Source organism: Muntiacus reevesi, chromosome 2 (genome assembly GCF_963930625.1).
Source record: "Muntiacus reevesi chromosome 2, mMunRee1.1, whole genome shotgun sequence".
Classification (NCBI taxonomy): Eukaryota; Metazoa; Chordata; class Mammalia; order Artiodactyla; family Cervidae; genus Muntiacus; species Muntiacus reevesi.
Window position 1 is genome coordinate 173,154,759 of NC_089250.1, and position 17,974 is coordinate 173,172,732.

General features: G+C 44.9%; 1 protein-coding gene across 2 annotated transcripts; it reads right to left on the reverse strand.

Annotated features, from left to right (window-relative positions):
- Positions 1 to 3,742: 3,742 nt before the first annotated feature.
- Positions 3,743 to 15,399, reverse strand: SYCE1 (synaptonemal complex central element protein 1). Of its 2 annotated transcripts, XM_065920179.1 has the most exons (13): positions 15,268 to 15,399; positions 8,736 to 8,798; positions 8,024 to 8,083; positions 7,614 to 7,688; positions 6,936 to 6,983; positions 6,636 to 6,690; positions 5,856 to 5,945; positions 5,546 to 5,609; positions 4,721 to 4,787; positions 4,523 to 4,643; positions 4,342 to 4,452; positions 4,104 to 4,191; positions 3,743 to 3,877 (listed from the first exon to the last, which is right to left on the reverse strand). In XM_065920179.1, the coding sequence occupies exons 1-13, from the start codon at positions 15,335 to 15,337 to the stop codon at positions 3,818 to 3,820; spliced, it is 972 nt and encodes a 323-aa protein (XP_065776251.1). In that variant the 5' UTR covers positions 15,338 to 15,399; the 3' UTR covers positions 3,743 to 3,817. The 2 variants fall into 2 exon arrangements, with proteins under 2 accessions (XP_065776251.1, XP_065776252.1); XM_065920180.1 differs by lacking the exon at positions 7,614 to 7,688.
- Positions 15,400 to 17,974: the final 2,575 nt, after the last annotated feature.

Genomic DNA, 17,974 nt, shown 5'->3' on the forward strand with positions numbered 1-17,974 from the left:
CTGCTGTTCTGCTCTTCTGCCTCTTCATGTGTCATATGTGCAAATTTGTTGTATTTTGTATATAACTGGAGGTGGATTTTTGGCCTGTGCAATCTAAAGTTCACTGTCAGTCAATCTAGTCCCTCAATGCATCTGTGCATCAGCAAGTTGTTTCCTATCTGCAGTTTCCCTGGTGTTCTTTTTTTTCAATATTTATTTATTTGGCTGCACTGGGTCTTTGTTGTAGCATGCAGATTCTTTAGTTGTGGAATGTGTACTCTCAGTTGTGGTACATGGCATCTAGTTACCTGACCAGGAATCAAAGCTGACCCCTTGCATTGGGAATGTGGAGTTTCAGCCACTGGACCACCAGGGAAGTCCCTCTCTGGTGTTCTTGGTGTATCAGTTTGTTTCTACGATATGGACCTTGTAAGTTACAGGGTACAGTTTCACGAGGGGACTTGAATGAAGAAATTAAGACCTGGGACAAGACAGAGACCCATATAGGGGGTCCATTTGCTGGAGTGGAATTTAAAAAATTGTCTGAGGAGGCCATTATGTCTCTCAATTAAACTAGCAATCAAAAGCCTATTAGGAAGCTAAAAGTGCTACTGAAGGCCTTTTTAAAAAGTCTAGCAGAGTGTATTCTGAGAAGTGAACTACGTGACTTGGTTAATATCACTAATGACTGCAACTCCAGACGGGATGAGAGTAGGGATACATCTGGATATGGATTCACCTTCCCTGCACACAGTACTTTGGCCAAAATTGCCTTCTGCAAACTTAAGAATTTCTATCCAGCACCACCGTGGTGCTGGTATTCTTCCACACAGCATTACTTCTGATCAAAAAGCTCCCTTAACAAAAAAAGTTCTGCAGAAGGCCAAGCTCTGATGGAATCCACTGGTCTTACCATGCCCCCCACCATCCCAAAGCAGCTGGCTTGACAGAATGGTGGAATCGTCTTTTGGAGACTCAGTTACAATGCCAGATAATTGGAAGTACCTTGCAGAGCTGGGACGGGGTTCTCCAGAAGGTTGTGTATGTTCTGAATCAGTGTCTAATTTATGGTGCTGTCTCCTGTGGCCAGCATTCAAAAGTCCAAAAATCAGGGGGTGAAATGGGAGTGGTAACACTCAGTGTTGTCCCTAGTGATCTGCTGGAGACTTTTGCTTCCTGTTCCTACAACCATATATTCCACTGGCCTAGAGGTCTTAGTGCCAGAGGGAGGAATGCTTACATTGGAAGATATAATGATGATTCCATTGAACTGGAAGTTAAAGACTGCTGCTCAGCCACTTTGACCTTCTTATGCCTGTGAATCAACAGGCAAAGAAGGAAGTTACTGTGCTGGCTGGTGTGATTGACCCTGATGACTTTGCAGAAACTGGACTACTTCCCTACAGTGGAAGTAAGGGAAGCAAGGCTGTCAGGCAGGAGACAGCTCAGGGCTTCTTTCAGTGCTACCATGTCCAGTGAAAAACTTTGACAACCCAACCCAGCAGAGTACTAGCACCCCAGATCTTTCAGGGATAAAGGTCTGGGTCACTCCACCAGGTAAAAGTGCACAAACAACCGAGTTGCCTGATGAAGGCAAAGGGATACAGAATGTGTGGTGGAAGGTGAGGGAAGTTATAAATACCAGCTATGATTCCATGGCCAGTTTGTTTTTGTTGTTCAGTCACTATGTTGTATCCAACTCTTTGCAACCCCATGGACTGCAGCACACCAGCTTCCCTTGTCCTTCATTATCTTCTCGAGTTTGCTCAAATTCATGTCCATTGAGTCAGTGATGCTATCTAACCATGTCATCCTCTGTTGCCCCCTTCTCCTTTTGCCTTAATCTTGCCCTGACAGTTGGTAACAAATCCACCTCCAGTGCAGGAGACCCCGGTTCAATTCATGGGTCAGGAAGATCTGCCGGAGAAGGGATAGGCTACCCACTCCAGTATTCTTGGGCTTCCTTTGTGGCTCAGCTGGTAAAGAATCCACCTGCAGTGCGGGAGACCTGGGTTTGATCACTGGGTTGGGAAGATCCCCTGGAGAAGGGAAAGGCTACCCATTCCAGTATTCTGGCCTAGAGAATTGCATGGACTGTATAGTTCATGGGGTTGCAAAGAGTCAGACGTGACTGACCAACTTTCACTTTCTTCCAGTGAGTCAGCTCTTTGCATCAGGAGCATCAGTTTTTTGGCACTCAGCCTTCTTTATGGTCCAACTCTCACATCCATACCTAACTACTGGAAAAACCATAGCTTTGACTATATGGACCTTTGAGTTGCAAAGAATTGATGCTTTCAAATTGTGGTGCTGGAGAAGACTCTTGAAAATCCCCTGGACAGCAAGGAGGTAAAACCCAGTCAATCTGAAAGGAAATCAACCCTGAATATTCATTGGAAGGACTGATGCTGAACCTGAAGCTCCAATACTTTGGCCACCTGATGCTGGAAGTAGAAGGGGGTGACAGAGGACGAGACAGTTGGATGTCATCATGAACTCAATGGACATGAGTTTGAGCAAATTCTGGGAGATAGTGAAGGACAGAGAAGCCTGGGGTGCTGCAGTCCATTGCATTGCAGAGTTGGAAGTGAATGAACAACAGCCTTCTTTAGGTCCAACTCTCACATCCATACACGACTACAGGAAAAACATAGCTTTGACGATACGGACCTTTGTCAGCAGTGATGTCTGCTTTCTAATTCTCTGTATAGGTTTGTCATAACTTCCCTCCAAGGAGCAAACATCTTTTAATATCATGGCTGCAGTTACCATCTGCAGTGATTTTGGAGCCTCGGAAAATAAAACCTGTCACTGCTTCGACTTTCCCCCCTTCTATTTGCCATGAAGTTATGGGACAGAATGTTATGATCTTAGTATGGTTTTTTTTTTTTCAATGTTTTAAGCCAACTTTTTCACTCTCCTCTTTCACTCTTTTTTTCCCCCCTCTTTCACTCTTATCAAGAGGCTCTTTAGTTCCTCTTTACTTTCTTCCATTAGAAAGTTACAGAAACTGGTGATGTATACAGAAATGAGAATTGTTGAGGTTATCTACCTCCCTATGTTCACTGTCCTACCTGAATGGGGAAGTCTTTCAAGAGAAGGAATCTCCTTGTACCTATGAATTCACTGTCTTTTGACTCAAGAGCACAGACTTTTGACTCTCATCATTGCCCTTGAGTTGATGCATTCCTGTGGATTTGAAACATGCCATAAACACACAACATTCCTAGAATGATTGACTCCCAGAACACTGAGGATAACATACTATGTTCTTGTAATAAGTGTCTCAGGTATAGATTTTGTGCCCGTGAGGGCACAAATTACATTTAGGCTCCGATTAGAATTCTTTTTCTCAGCTAATCAGTGGGTACTGTGGGTACAGAACTGACTGACTGAGGACCCCAGCACTTTGGTCCTCATTGTTGATATTTCTGGGATTCTTTGTGGTCCAGGCCTGAAAAAGGAACGGAAGACAATCACAGGGTCGGTGTGCAGAACCTGTGGGCCTATTGCGAGATGGTCTCAGTCTTGTATCCCTCTGCGTGGGGACCCAGAACAACATGTCAAGTGCTAGAGATGAGCAGTCAGGGGACTGTGAGGTTAGGGAAACATTTATTGAGTGCCTGCTGTGGGTCTCTGGCTGAAGACAAGAGGCAGAGTGTGGCCAGGCTTTCATTCAGACTCAGGTGCCTGGTGTCCCGGGATGGATACCCCTCCTCCCCGAGCCTAGCACAGAGTCAGCTGAGGCAGTTGTACTGAAGTAGCGCCTTTATTTACTGAAGTCCAAGTCATAAGTTCCAATGCACGGTGGGTTCTCCTTGCCTCAGGGTATCATGCGCTACTTGGAGGGTGGCTCTGGGTCTTTCACCTCACTGACTCCAAGGGGCTTGGGATTGGCCTGTAGGAGGTCAGGGTTTGAGGTAGGAGTCTCCTCAGATCCCTGTGCCCACACCCTCCATGTGTACTGTCCCTCCTCACCCGACTACTGCCAGCCTCTGCACTTTTGCCTGGGATGTGTCCCATTGGAAATGCCCTTCCTTGAGGACCATCTTCTGAGGTGCCTTCCCACCCACAGCTCCTCTCACAAGCTCTCTCTGCTCCCTGCTCCAGATTCCAGGACTCACAGCTTCTCCTAGGCCGGCCTCCTCCTCCTGCTTGCTCTGGCCTTGGGCAGGGATGTGTACCCCAAGTTTTTCCAGTTCCTCCTTCAGCCTGGATAGAAAGAGGTTGGAAGTGGGGTAGGAGGATGTGGAAGGAGAAGGGTAGGATTGTAAAGGGACCAAGAGACAAAGTCTAGGAGGGAGCAGAGACTCCCTCAGCCACCTTCCTCTTGGGGGCTCGGGGGAAGGGCTCCATGCCCACCTATGCCTCTTCTGCTGCAGCTGTTGACACTTCTGTCGCAGCTGCTCCTGGCGCTGGGCAGCGGCCTCCAGCAGCTCCTGGGCTTTCTTGTTCTCCTCCTCAAACAGATGACTGAGGGTGGGGCCATGGGTGCTGGCAGCTCCCTCCCTCCACGCATCCCCCCTCCCCATCCCTGTCTTACACCACAGCTGCTGCCTCCTGGCTGCGGAGGAAGAGCCCTTCACTGATCGTGTGGCCCTTGGCTCCAAACTGTGAGCACAGACGATGCTTCACATCTTCCAGCTTGGCCTCCATCAGCTTCTCTGCAGCAGGAAGGAACAGATGGGCAGGGCAGGGAAGGGCAGGGCAGATCAGGGCATCCCCATCTTCCAGGCCTCACCTTCCTTAAGCAACTGCTCCTTGCTGCTGTCCAGGGTGCCAATCTCCAGGGCCAGCCGCTCTGGTTTCTGATGGATAGAAAGGACACCTGTCTACAACTCCTGGCTTTCTCCCATGTGCCTCAGAGAAGCCGATCTGGATCTGGTCTTTACTTATAGGCCTCACTTCCTGCGTGCCAGGCATAGTCCAGCTTCAGGGCCTCTGCATTGGCCGTTTCCTCTGTCTGGAATTGTTCTACCCCAGATACCTATGGTGCTATGCAGGAGAAGCTCATAAGGCAGTTAGTGTTCAGGAATTCTGCAAGGAGATCCTGCAAACACCAAAATTCAAGACTGTTCTCTGGAGAGTAAGTTAAGAGTCCAGCACTGTAGCTCCTGCTCTTCCCTCCATGTGACCTCACTGAGTCCATCCATCCTGACTTTCACTCTCTCTGCCTATTTTCTTGTTTGGGATCCCTAGGTGGCAAATAGTGGCCTGCTTATTTCCCCACTATCTGCCCTGTGTCTGTGATGGCCCCAAAGACATCCATGAATCTCCTTAATGGATAGCCCCTCCTCGGTTCTTCAGAGCTCCTGTTGAACTCTTAAGACCCCTGGGAGGCACCAGAGATGGGTGGGCAGGGTCAGTAAAGATGGCAACATCTGGTGGCAGTGAGGGTGATGAGGAACTAGCTTCAGTGTGAGTCTGACATATGGCTGCCTGGGCTTGCTCAGGAACTGGGTGCGGCAATTGACAGGAGGGAGGCCTGGAGGATGACACTGAGTATTGGGCCTGGTGCTGCCAGGGAAGATGTGGAAGGTGGATAGAGTAGCTCTGAGTGACTCACGTGGAATTCCCATAGGTCCTTATGCTGGCCCATTAGATCCTCCAGTTGCTCCTCGAAATCCAACCTGGGAAGCAAACACACAGGATTGAGGGGCTGTGGGCTGAGACTCCCCTCCCAACCTGGCCCACACTGGCGTCTTTATGCACAGACGTGAGGGAGCTTGCCTCTTCGCTCTGCTGCAAGCACCTTTGCCTCCCTGACCCTCCAAGCTTCCACTCAGCCAGGCCCTCTTCTAATCCCCATTCCTAGTATTACCTCCTCCCCGCTCACAGCCCGTCCCGCCCCCCAGGCCTCGGGAGGTGGACTTTACCTCAGCTGCCTCTGTCTGTTCTTCTCTTGCTCAATCTGGGAGCTCAGGGCAGAAATCCGCTCTTTGCACTCCTGCAGCATGCTCTGCTTCCTGGCAAGAGGCAAGGCAGTCACCATGCTTTCTGAATAATCTCTCCCTAGGAGGGACCTGGGGTGGAGCTCCCATCTCCTTCTCCTGACATCTGTTCTAGCCTTCCAGACTGAGTTCCTTTCTGTAACTTTTGGGGTGGTATGAACTCATTCCCTCTGGAATGTCACTGTGAAGATTATGGAGATCAATGTGGGCATGGTAACACACAAAAGCACACACATATTGATCTCATGTGAATTCCTCAAACATATTCAGTGTTGGCATGCTAGGGGCTTGGGGGCCTCTGGTCACAAAATGAGCAATATAAGCATTCAGGAGCTAGAGAGATCAGTAGATAGAAGGATAATGGGTGAATGGGGAGAGGCTGGTGGACAGATGGTTGGCTTGACACTGAAATGAAGGGACAGATGAAATGATAAAAAGTACAGAATAAAAACCAGCTGAAGGAATTTAATTGACATTCTAGCAAATGAATGATTATCTCAGTGAATAAGATGGTAATCAATACTACCACCTACTGTTGGGAGTCACGGTCTCCCTATTTTATAGAGGAAGAAGGTGAGAGCTGTGGGTCTAAGGCTGATTTCCCTTCGTTTTCTTTTCTTTTCTTTCTTTCTTTCTTTCTTTTTTTTTTTTTTTTTTACCAGAATGAAGGGGTAGTGCTCACAGGGGCTAGGTGGAAGCTCTTACCTCTCTGCCTCATTCTCCTTATCCTGGCAGTGGAGCCGGAGGATCCTCAGGGTCTCTGCAGGGAGAGGAAGTTAGGACCCTGTGACAGCCCATCATGGCTGAGGTTTGGGCAGGGGTAAAACACCAGATTATGTGAGGTCTCCTGAAGAGCTGATAGGACTTTGTCATCTACTACATGTCTGGTGGAAGGCACAGGAGGGAGGCAAGGTGATTCAGGCTTCAAAAGGCTTTTACTGCCATACAGTGGGTTTCTGAAAGGTGGCAAAGGCAAAAACCTGGAGATAAAGTAGGTGCAATTACCTTGCTTTTTGCTCAAGATCTCTTTCAGGCGTACTTTCTCTCCACTCACTGAAAAACACAGAAACATGTTCGGGCATTACCAACCACCCGCTGTATCCTGAGAGACCGGGCTTGCTAAGCCCTAACCCCAACCCCAGCCCCAGACGCAGACCCCCTTCGAGGTAACTGCCCTTCCCCTCCTGTGCCCGTGCTCCCTGTCGGCACCACAGGGTGCCTGATAAAGGGTGGCTGAGAGGACCCTGTGGAACGCCAGTGCAGTCACACGGAGGGAAGAGAAAAACACGGCGCGTCAAGTTGGGTAAAGGCTGTGAAGAAGCACATCAAGCAGTAAGGGGCATGTGGCTAGGTGGGGGCAGGCTGCTGACTTTGGGTGGGGAGATTGGGGAAGGCCTCTCTGAGAAAGGGGCATTTGAGCTGAGAGCTGAATGATGTCATGAGGCAATAGGAATCTGTATTATACGGGGGAACTGCCTAGCAAAGGTCCTGAGGTAGGAGTATACTTGGAGGTGTTTCAGGAACACTCCCCAAAACAGAGTGGGATGGGGGAGACTGGTAGGCCCTGTGGTTGGAGAGGGTGCAGGACTGCTTGGCCACAGCAGCGGTGCTGACTGTCTGGAATATTGAGTTCAAGGATGCGCGACATTGTGGGGACCTCTGGGTGATCCCCCACAGGCTTACATGAGTCCAGTTCCTTCTGCAGGGTCTCCCAGACAGTCCGGGCATCTCCCAGCTCCTCACTAGCTTTCTTTTTTGCTGTGCCAAACCGTAGGACATTGTGTAAGTGTCTATCCTTGCAAACATTTCACATTTGTCTTCAAGTAAACCTAGAGGGGCCCCTAGAGGATTTTACAGAGCAGGAAACAAGGCTTCCAGAGCCAAAGCCCTTCTTGGGCTCAGCTGACAGCAGGGCCAGGTTAATAAATGTGACTGTAGCACCTGTATTTAGATGGACCAATCCATGTTTGGTTTAATGCTCCCATTTCAAAACACTAGTAATTTTGAATAAGGGGCCCTGCATTTTCATTTTGCACTGGGCCCTGCAAATCATGTAACTACTCCTGGCAGACAAGTCAAGGTCCTGAGCTTACCTTGCTGAACCTCATTAATCCGGTTAATCAGGACCTCAACCCTGGGCTCTAGGCTTCCCACTGCAGGGAGAAAAAGGAGGATGAGTGAAAATGACAGGGCAGGCAGAGGAAGGTGGGTGCCCTCGAAGGGCTCACATTCTGGGGAGGGGAGGCAGGACACATAGAGATACTGAGTCAGGTTGTGATAACTTCAAGAGAAATAGAGGAGCAACAGATTAAAAAGTGAAGGAGTGGGAAGTGCTTCTTCAGATATGGCAAGACCTCTTGAGGGTCCCAAATCAAGTGAGGAGGGCAGGCCTTGCAGTTCCCTGGGTTGGGGTGGGAGACAGTCAGTACAAAGGCCTACTCTGAGATAGGAACATGTGGGAAGGTAGCTAGCAGAGAGCAGATTTGATGTGGGGGGAAGGAAGGTAAAGATAAAATCCTGGATTCAATAGAGTACAGAGGGAGCCAAATGGATGGCCAGCAAGGGGACTGAAACACAGGCCACAAGGGGACTGTGTTTTGGGAAAATGTTTTGCATTTTATCCCCTTATACTTAAATTTTGAATCATGGAGTCATATTTTTACTTCAAAAAATTAACTTTTGAAACTAAGAGAGAACAAATGAGTCAATTTCCAAAGGTGGTGAATTTAGGGGCTTAAAATTGATTCTACTTCTGCCTGACCCCAAACCTCAGGCTGAGCTTCAGTTACAGAGGAGACACGTGACCTTTCTGCAACTTCTTCACCATTCCCATTAAGTCTTCAATTTTCTGTGAAGACTTGGCCTGCCCTGTGGAGACAAAACCAAACATTTTAGTATGCAGTAATGAGAAGCCTAAGGAAGGATCTGGTAACTTGGGCTGGGACTGAAGTGGGCTGAGGGCAGATCTCCAGGCAGAGTGGTGCCTCTGCTTCTTGACCTGAGGGAGACATTGCAGAAGAGACGAATCAGAGAGACCCCTTCATGGTCATCTTTTCCTAAAGGGAGATTGACACCACAGATTTCCCCTTAATAAAACTCAGAGTAAGAGAAGGGGTACAAAAGGAGTACGTCAAGCCTGTATATTGTAACCCTGCTTATTTAACTTATATGCAGAGTATATCACTGGGCTGGAGGAAGCACAAGCTGGAATCAAGATTGCCAGGAGAAATATAAAGAACCTTAGATATGCAGATGACACCACCCTTATGGGTGAAAGTGAAGAACTAAAGAGCCTCTTGATGAAAGTGAAAGAGGAGAGTGAAAAAGTTGGCTTAAAGCTCAACATTCAGAAAACTAAGATCATGGCATCTGGTCCCATCACTTCATGGCAAATAGATGGAGAAACAGTGGAAACAGTGGCTGACTTTATTTTTCTGGGCTCCAAAATCACTGCAGATGGCAACTGCAGCCATGACATTAAAAGATCTTTACTCCTTGGAAGGAAAATTATAACCAACCTAGACAGCATATTAAAAAGCAGAGACATTACTTTGTCAACAATGATCTGCCTAGTCAAGGCTATGGTTTTTCCAGTGGTCATGTATGGATGTGAGAGTAGGACTATAAAGAAAGCTGAGCGCTGAAAAATTGATGCTTTTGAACTGTGCTGTTGCAGAAGACGCTTGAGAGTCGCTTGAACTGCAAGGAAATCCAACCAGTCCATCCTAAAGGAGATCAGTCCTGGGTGTTCATTGGTAGGATTGATGTTGAAGCTGAAACTCCAATACTTTGGCCACCTGATGAGAAGAGCTGACTCATTTGAAAAGACCCTGATGCTGGGAAAGATTGAGGGCAGGAGGAGAAGGGGACGACAGAGGATGAGATGGTTGGATGGCATCACTGACTCAATGAACATGGGTTTGGGTGAACTCCAGGAGTTGGTGATGGATAGGGAGACCTGGCGTGCTGTGATTCATGGGGTCGCAAAGAGTCGGGCACGACTGAGTGAATGAACTGAACATTCTGCTGGTACTGTTCAAATCTTGGTCAAAGCTCAGGATGTAATAACAGAAAAAAAGAAGTAGTATTAAAAATTGGAAACAAGGAGCTAGAAGTCATTGTAACTGGTAGATTGTCATCTATAATGTCATCTATAATCAACTATAGATTTATAGAGACTGTTACCCAAAGAAACCTCACAAGGAATAGTGAGAAAATCTAATGATGTATCTTTAAACATATAAATACAAATAGCTTTTCTATATATATGTTTCATATTAACTTACTTATAGTCAACATAGACATTTATTTTTAAATCCTTAATAAATTAGTAGATCCAGGCAATTATTATTAGTGCTATTAACATGACAATAAAGATAACTGGACATCATGAGCTATTTGATATAAAAATACAATGGAGGATTCTTGTCAAAAAAATGATGCTAACACTTGTTAAGCCTATCAATCTCAATAACCAATTTAGAGGAAATACAGGGATAGAGGACCATTTAAGTGGCACATGGGCATGCAATTAGCAACATCCACACTGGGAAACTTCACAGGAAAAATGACTCAAGTTTTTTTTAATTTAAAAAGATTAAAAAAAAAAGATTTTAGGGGAAAAAGGAGACAAGAAGACCCTTACAGACAAAAAGAGATTAAAGAAACATATAGACCAATCTCAATAAATGGACAATATTTGGATTTTGATTCAATACAGCATGCTTTTTAAAATATTGATGACACTATCAGGGAAATTTGAAAACTGACTATAAATAGTTGAAACAAAGGAATTATTGTAGCTGTTATTCAGATGTGGGGCTACCCTGGTGGCTCTGATGATAAATGCAATGAAGGAGACCCAGGTTCAATCCCTGGGTCAGGAAGACTCCCTGGAGAAGGCAATGGTGACCCATTCCAGTATTCTTGCCTGGAGAATTCCATGGACAGAGAAGCCCGGTGGGCTACAGTTCATGAGGTCCAAGGAGCTGGACACAACTAAGCAACTAACACACACATTCAGAAGTGGTAATGCCACTGTGGTTACTTTTCTGAAAACAGTACTTATTTTTTAGAGATATACATGCAAATATTTATGGATGATATGTTATGATGCCTGGGATACTTCAAAATAAAACAGTGGAGTAGGTGGTAGGCAGTGGGTGAGGATAACGAAGAAACAAGATTGGTCAAGAGCTGATAACTGCTAAAACTGAAAGATGAGTTCACAGGGTAATTATCCTTAGTTGTTAATTTTTTTAAAAATTGAGTTACAGTTAGTCAACAATGTTGTATAAGTTCCTCCTTGCACAGCAATATATATAAACATTTTAAGATTCTTTTCTATTATAGATTATAAAATATTGAATATATTGAATACAGTTTCCTGTACTATACAGTAGGGTCCTGTTGACTATATTTGCATTTCAATTCCACACATAAATGATATCATATGATATTTATCTTTTTCTGTCTGATTTACTTCATTTAGTATGATAACCTCTAGGTCCACCTATGTTGCTGCAAATGGCATTATTTCATTCTTTTTATCTTGTTTGTTGCTCATTCACTAAGTCATATCTGACTCTTTATGAGCCCTTAGACTGCAGCACACCAGGCTCCTATCATCCACTATCACCTGGAGTTTGCTCAAACTCATGTCCATTGAGTCGGTGATGCCATCCAACCATCTCATCCTCTGCTGCCCCCCTTTCCTTTTGCTTTCTATCTTTCCCAGGATCAAGGTCTTTTTCAATGAGTCAGTTCTTTGCATCAGGTGGCCAAAGTACTGGAGCCTCAGCTTTAGCATCCGACTTTCCAGTGACTATTCAGGGTTGATTAACATTGTATGGGGGGATTCTCTTCTCTTCACATCCTCTCCAGCACTTATTATTTGTAGATTTTTTTTTTTCATGATTGTCATTCTGATCAGTGTGAGGTGATATCTTAGTGTAGCTTTGATGTGTTTTTCTGTAATAATTAGCAATGTTGAGTATCTCTTCATGTGCCTATATTCTTTTGTATATGCTTACACTTTTCCATAATAAAAAGGTTTTAAAAAAATCACCCAACCAAACAACCAATCAAAATAGAGAAGGTAAGTAATCATTTCTACAGAAGAATGGAAAAATGGAGAAAACAGGTAACCAAAAACTACACTAATGGTTAATAATATCTGAAAAGATGTACAACCTTAGTCATAATTAAAAAGATGAAAATGACAAGTTGTATCTAGCAGCTTGGTAAAGATTAGTAAGTCTGATAATGCCTCATGTTTATTACAATGTAGGGAAACAGGCACTAATGCACACTGACAGACTGTGGAAACTGATGCAAACTTCCAGAGGACAGGTTGGCTGCATCAACATTTTCAAGACAAAATTTCACTTCTAGGAATTTATCCATCAGATATGCTTGGTTACATATCTATGTCAAAAATGGGAAACTTGAATGCCCATCAGTAGAGAACTTATGATTCATGCTCACAAGAGAATACTGTGCAGACATTGAAAAGGAGGTAGATTTATATGTATTAACAATGAAAGAGATCCTAGATAGACTGAAAGGAAAGGAAGTGCAAAATGGTATATTATAGAATCCCATCTGGCTACAAAAAGAGGTGAAAAAATATTTTGTCAGTCTAAAAATATATGTGTCTTACTTCTAGAAAATTTCTGGCCCAGATCACACAAAAGTATTTTCAACTTCTGGAGAGTAGAAGTGGAAGGATAGGTAAGAGAATGTTTACTTTTCACTGTATACTTCTGCATATGGTTTTACTTTTAAAAGTTAATAGACTTCCCTAGGTGATCCAAAAATGAATTTATAGTTTTCTTGAGCAACCATTTGCCCAGGTATTATTGTTAATAGACTATGCAGTGAGCTGCACCTTTATTTTTTTCTTTATTTCATATTATAAGGTAAGGCACAGAGTGGGAAAGCAGAATATATCTGTTGAACCAAGTCAACTAACATATTGCTAATAAAAAAAATCAAGGGTACAAAGCTGCTTATGTTGTATGAGCCCCCTACTTTTTACTTATTTTAAAATAATTTCAAATTTACTTAAAAGTTGCAGAAATAGAACACATGGCTCTATGTGCCCTTCACCCCGATTTTACATTTGCTAATAATCCTGAACTTTGAGAATAAGTTGCATACACAATTCTTTATTACTCCCAAACACCCCAGTGTGAAGTTCTGAAGTACAAGGACATGCTCCTGTGTAGTAACAACAGTACAACAATTAAAACAGAATAGCAGTGACATATATTAACATGTGATCATCAAGTGGCATTTAAAAAATATCTCCCACTTTCACTTTTATAAATTAAAAGTTCCACAAGTGTCAATTACATAGTCTTGGTAGAAAAAAACAAATATTAAGATTAAAAACGTTCCTTCACCTTTGCATTGCCCTCAGAAACTAGATCCCTCCATCAGAGTCATCAATTAGGAAAGCAGCCTCCAGACATATTTCTGTGCAACCTACACAGTATTGCAATTTTTCCATCTTGCTTTACTCTCATAAAAATTCTGTTTGAAGATCATATTGTATCTGTATGTCTAATAATTTTAAAGTTGACTTGGTTAAGTAGATTTTAATTCCACTTCCTCTTCACTTTAGAAATCCACCACACAGGTATATCCCAGTGTGCATGGGATTTAGCTATTCCCTTCCCAAGTTTTCCTACCACCATCTAGGCGCCAGTGACTATCCAATCCATGCGTCTATGTATGTCTTGTGCAATCCTCTAGGAATGTGACCAAAAAGGAGAAAAAATAATTTAAATGTTAAAATGTGTGCCAGAAGGACTACTGAAAAGCTTTTACCCTTTCTTCCTCTCATCTGAGTATGATATGGTCTGTAACTTTACACTATTGTTAACACTAGATAGTACCACTGCCCCCTTTTTTAAACAACCTAATAGATTGAAAATGGAATCTTGATGTTCCTTATTTTCTTTCATTGCTATAGAATGAATGTTTGTGTCCCTCCATATTTCATTTGCTGCCATCCTAAAGTCTGATAAGATGGTATTAAGGGATGGGGCCTTTGGGAGGTGATTAGGTCATGAGGCTGCAGCTCTCATGAATGAGATTAGCACATTATAAGAGAACCTAGAGAGTTCCCTTGCCCATTGTGCTGTGAAGACACAGATGGACATCTAAGATTCAAGAAACTGGTCTTCACCACACACAAGAAATGGTATTTCACCAGATATAAGACACTGGTGAAGTCAACTGCAGCTTCATCTAAATATGCTAGCTTAATGAACTTGAAACAAAGATACTAAGAAGTTTCCTTAGCACAGTGGTGACCACAGTAGGTGCTTAAGAAAAGAGATCTATATGCATCTGTTCTGTTTTTCTTTTTGTTCTTAGCTGAGGATTATCACTGGATGCCACTCTCTGCCCCAAGCAAGCTTTCTGTGCTAAGTTTATTTCATTATTTAAACTTTCATTTTACTTATATAAAAAAGAAAAGGCCACAAAGCACCTGTCATGTTCTAACCAAAACTGCACTACTGCCTGCAGGTGTGAAGGATATGACCAAGGGGGGTCCGTGAGAGAATCCTAATACGGGGAGACAGGTAGGCCAAGAAAAGCAGAGTCAACAAGCTGAGGGATGGGTGTTCCTTGTACAATTCTCTCCCCTTTTGTGTTAACACCTAGGAGCATATCCTTCGAGGGGTGAACAAGCCTGGGAATATTTTTTTATCTTTCTTCTCTATGCTAGGCTGTAATTTCAGAAAACTTTATAACCATAATGAGCTGCCATGCCTCTCCTTTCCCGGTGAGGTGGGAGCCACTGCTCAACAGGTCAGTGTCAGGAAGGAAAAATACGTAATGCTATGGGGGGCGGGGGGGGTGGGGGTGGAGTCTGGATCCTGGTTTAGGGGGAGGGGGAATCTGTTTTTGAGGCCCATTATGGAACAGCGAAATTCAGGTGTTCGGTGCTGTGAGGTGAGAGATATGGGACAGACGCCTCCCCTCGGGTGAGACAGCCCCAAGAACAAGTCCCTTTCCGTTGCAGGAGATGCCTGTGGAGACGCTTAGGATGAGACTGAAAGAATGTCCTCTGCCTACTTTAAGCTACTTAAGCAGAGCAGACGGGGGCAAACGAGGCCAAAGGAAGTGAGTGAACGGGGGACACGGGCCTGTGGGTGAGATTCCTCGCGGTACCCGGCAGAGCTGCCAAGATCCTTCTCATGGGGCTGAAGGTCATTTTTCCTCACGCCCGCCCAGACTCTGAGGAAGCAACGCCCGCATACATTCCCTGCCTGCCCAGCCCTCTACAGTATAGTTTGGGGGCCGCCGCCAGGCCCAGCTCTACCTCTGGCCTCGTCAGTCGGGCCCACGGCTCCCGCCGGTTCCGCATTGGAGGATCCGGGCCGCCCAGCCATGTCCTCTCAGCTCGCCCGCGTGGGAGCCTCTGGGATTGGACAGAACCCGCGCCAGGGGCGGGGCGTCCTCAGGACGCCTGCGCAGTGCGCCCCTGCGCCGCACGCTCCTTCTGGCGGACAGTTAGGGTGACGGTTGGGCGAGCGCCAGTGCGCACGCTTGAGTCCACCCGGAACAGATTCCATGCAGAGCAGGTGTGGGTCGCGCAGGGTCTGTCATCCAGGCTGGCGATTGGCTAGTTGAGGAGCAGGCGACTGCGCGTGACAGAGGTCTCAGCCCCAGTCCCACGTGGCGTCGCCCACCCGAACCTGGTGGTGGGGAGCCAGTCTCTTCACATGCTGAGAGGCTGGCGGTTTACCCAAGGCCTCCGGGTGTCCTTCTGGAGGTTGGCCATGAATTTCCCCTCAAAATTCAGACTTAAATGGAAGAAAGTAGGGAAAACCACTAAAACATTCAGGTATGACCTCAATCAGATCCCTTACAATTATGCAGTGGACGTGACAAATAGATTCTAGGGATTAGATCTGATGGAGTGCCGAAGAACTGTGGACAGAGATTCCTGTGTACAGGAGGCAGTGATCAAGACCATTCCTAAGAAAGAGAAATGCAAAAAGGAAAAGTGGTTGTCTGAGAGGCCCTACAAATAGCTGAGAAGAGAAGCAAAAGGTAAAGAAGAATAGAAAAGATATACCCATCTGAATGCAGAGTTCCAAAGAATAGCAAGGAGAGATAAGAAAGCCTTAATCAGTGATCAATGCAAAGATATAGAGAAAACCAATAGCATGGGAAAGACTAGAGATCTCTTCAAGAAAATTAGAGATACCAAGGGAATATTTCATGCAAAGATGGGCACAGTAAAGGACAGAAATGGTATGGACCTAACAGAAGCAGAAGACATTAAGAAGGTGACAAGAATACACAGAAGAACTATACAAAAAAGATTTTCATGACCCAGATAATCACGATGGTGTGATCACTCACCTAGAACCAGACATCCTGGAGTCTGAAGTCAAGTGGGCCTTAGGAAGAATCGCTATGAACAAAGCTAGTGGAGGTGATGGAATTCTAGCTGAGCTATTCCTAATCCTAAAAGATGATGCTGTTAAAGTGCTGCATTAAATATGCCAGCAAATTTGGAAAACTCAAAAGTGGCCACAGGACTGGAAAAGGTCAATTTTCATTCCAGTCTGAAAGAAGGATAATGCCAAAAATGTTCAAACTACTGCACAATTGCACTCATCTCACACACTAGCAAAGTAATACTCAAAATTCTCCCAGTGAGGCTTCAACAGTATGTGAACTGAGAACTTCCAAATGTTCAAGCTGGATTTAGAAAAGGCAGAGAAAACAGAGATCAAATTGTCAACGTTTGCTGGATCTTAGCAAAAGCAAGAGAGTTCCACAGAAACATCGACTTCTGCTTTATTGACTATGCCAAAGTCTTTGACTGTGTGGAACACAACAAACTGAAAAATTCTCAAGAGATCGGAATACCAGATCACCTGATCTGCCTCCTAAGAAGTCTGTATGCAGGTCAGGAAGCAACAGTTAGAACTGGACATGGAACAACAGACTGGTTCCAAATAGGGAAAGGAGTACGTCAAGGCTGTATATTGTCACCCTGCTTGTTTAGCTTATATGCAGAGTACTTCATGGGAAATGCTGGGCTGGATGAAGCACAAGCTGGAATCAAGCTTTCTGGGAGAAATGTCAATAACCTCAGATATGCAGATGACACCACCCTTATGGCAGAAAATGAAGAGGAACTGAGGAGCCTCTTGATGAAAGTGAAAGAGGAGAGTGAATAGCTAACTTAAAACTCAATGTTAAAAAAACTAAGATCATGGCATCCGGTCCCATCACTTCTTGGAAAATAGATGGGGAAACAATGCAAACAGTGACATATTTTATTCTCTTGGGCTCCAAAATCACTGCAGATGGTGACTGCCTTCCTTGGAAGGGAAGCTAGACAACATATTAAAAAGCAGAGACATTACTTTGCTGACAAAATCCATCTAGTTAAAGCTATGGTTTTTCCAGTAGTCATGCATGGATGTGAGAGTTGGACCATAAAAGGAAGCTGAACACTGAAGAATTGATGCTTTTGAACTGCAGTGTTGGAGAAGGCTCTTGAGAAGCCCTTGGACTGCAAGGAGATCCAACCAGTCCATCCTAAAGGAAATGAGTCCTGAATATTCATTGGAAGGACTGATGCTGAAGCTCCAATACTTTGGCCACCTGATGTGACAAAGCGACTCATTGGAAAAGACTCTGATGCTAGAAAAGATTGAGGGCAGGAGGAAAAGGGAACGGCAGAGGATGAGATGGTTGGATGGCATTTCTGACTCGATGGACATGAGTCTGAGCAAGCTCTGGGAGTTGGTGATGGACGGGGAAGCCTGGTATGCTGCAGTCCATGGGGTCACAGTGTCCTCCACAACTGAGTGACTGAACTGAACTGAACCTACAAATGCTAGCATCCTCCACAGAGTAGTGTTGCAGGAATTGGGATGTGTCTTGGGGATCAAGGTAAGGGGGATGAAGTAATGAAACACAAGCCTTGAGTGCTTCTTCTGGAATATTCCTTTCTAATTGACAATCTGGGAACAGGGTTTTCCCTAAACTCTACTTGCCCAAGG

What these genes read in the sequence shown, in the direction of transcription:
- SYCE1 (XM_065920179.1), bottom strand. Translation starts at nt 15,337, where the DNA reads ATGGCTGGGCGGCCCGGATCCTCCAATGCGGAACCGGCGGGAGCCGTG. An exon ending in GATCTTGAGCAAAAAGCAAG is followed by an intron (nt 6,691 to 6,935) that starts GTAATTGCACCT and finishes CTCTCCCTGCAG; the next exon opens with AGACCCTGAGGATCCTCCGG. An exon ending in GGAGCAGTTGCTTAAGGAAG is followed by an intron (nt 4,644 to 4,720) that starts GTGAGGCCTGGA and finishes TTCCTGCTGCAG; the next exon opens with AGAAGCTGATGGAGGCCAAG.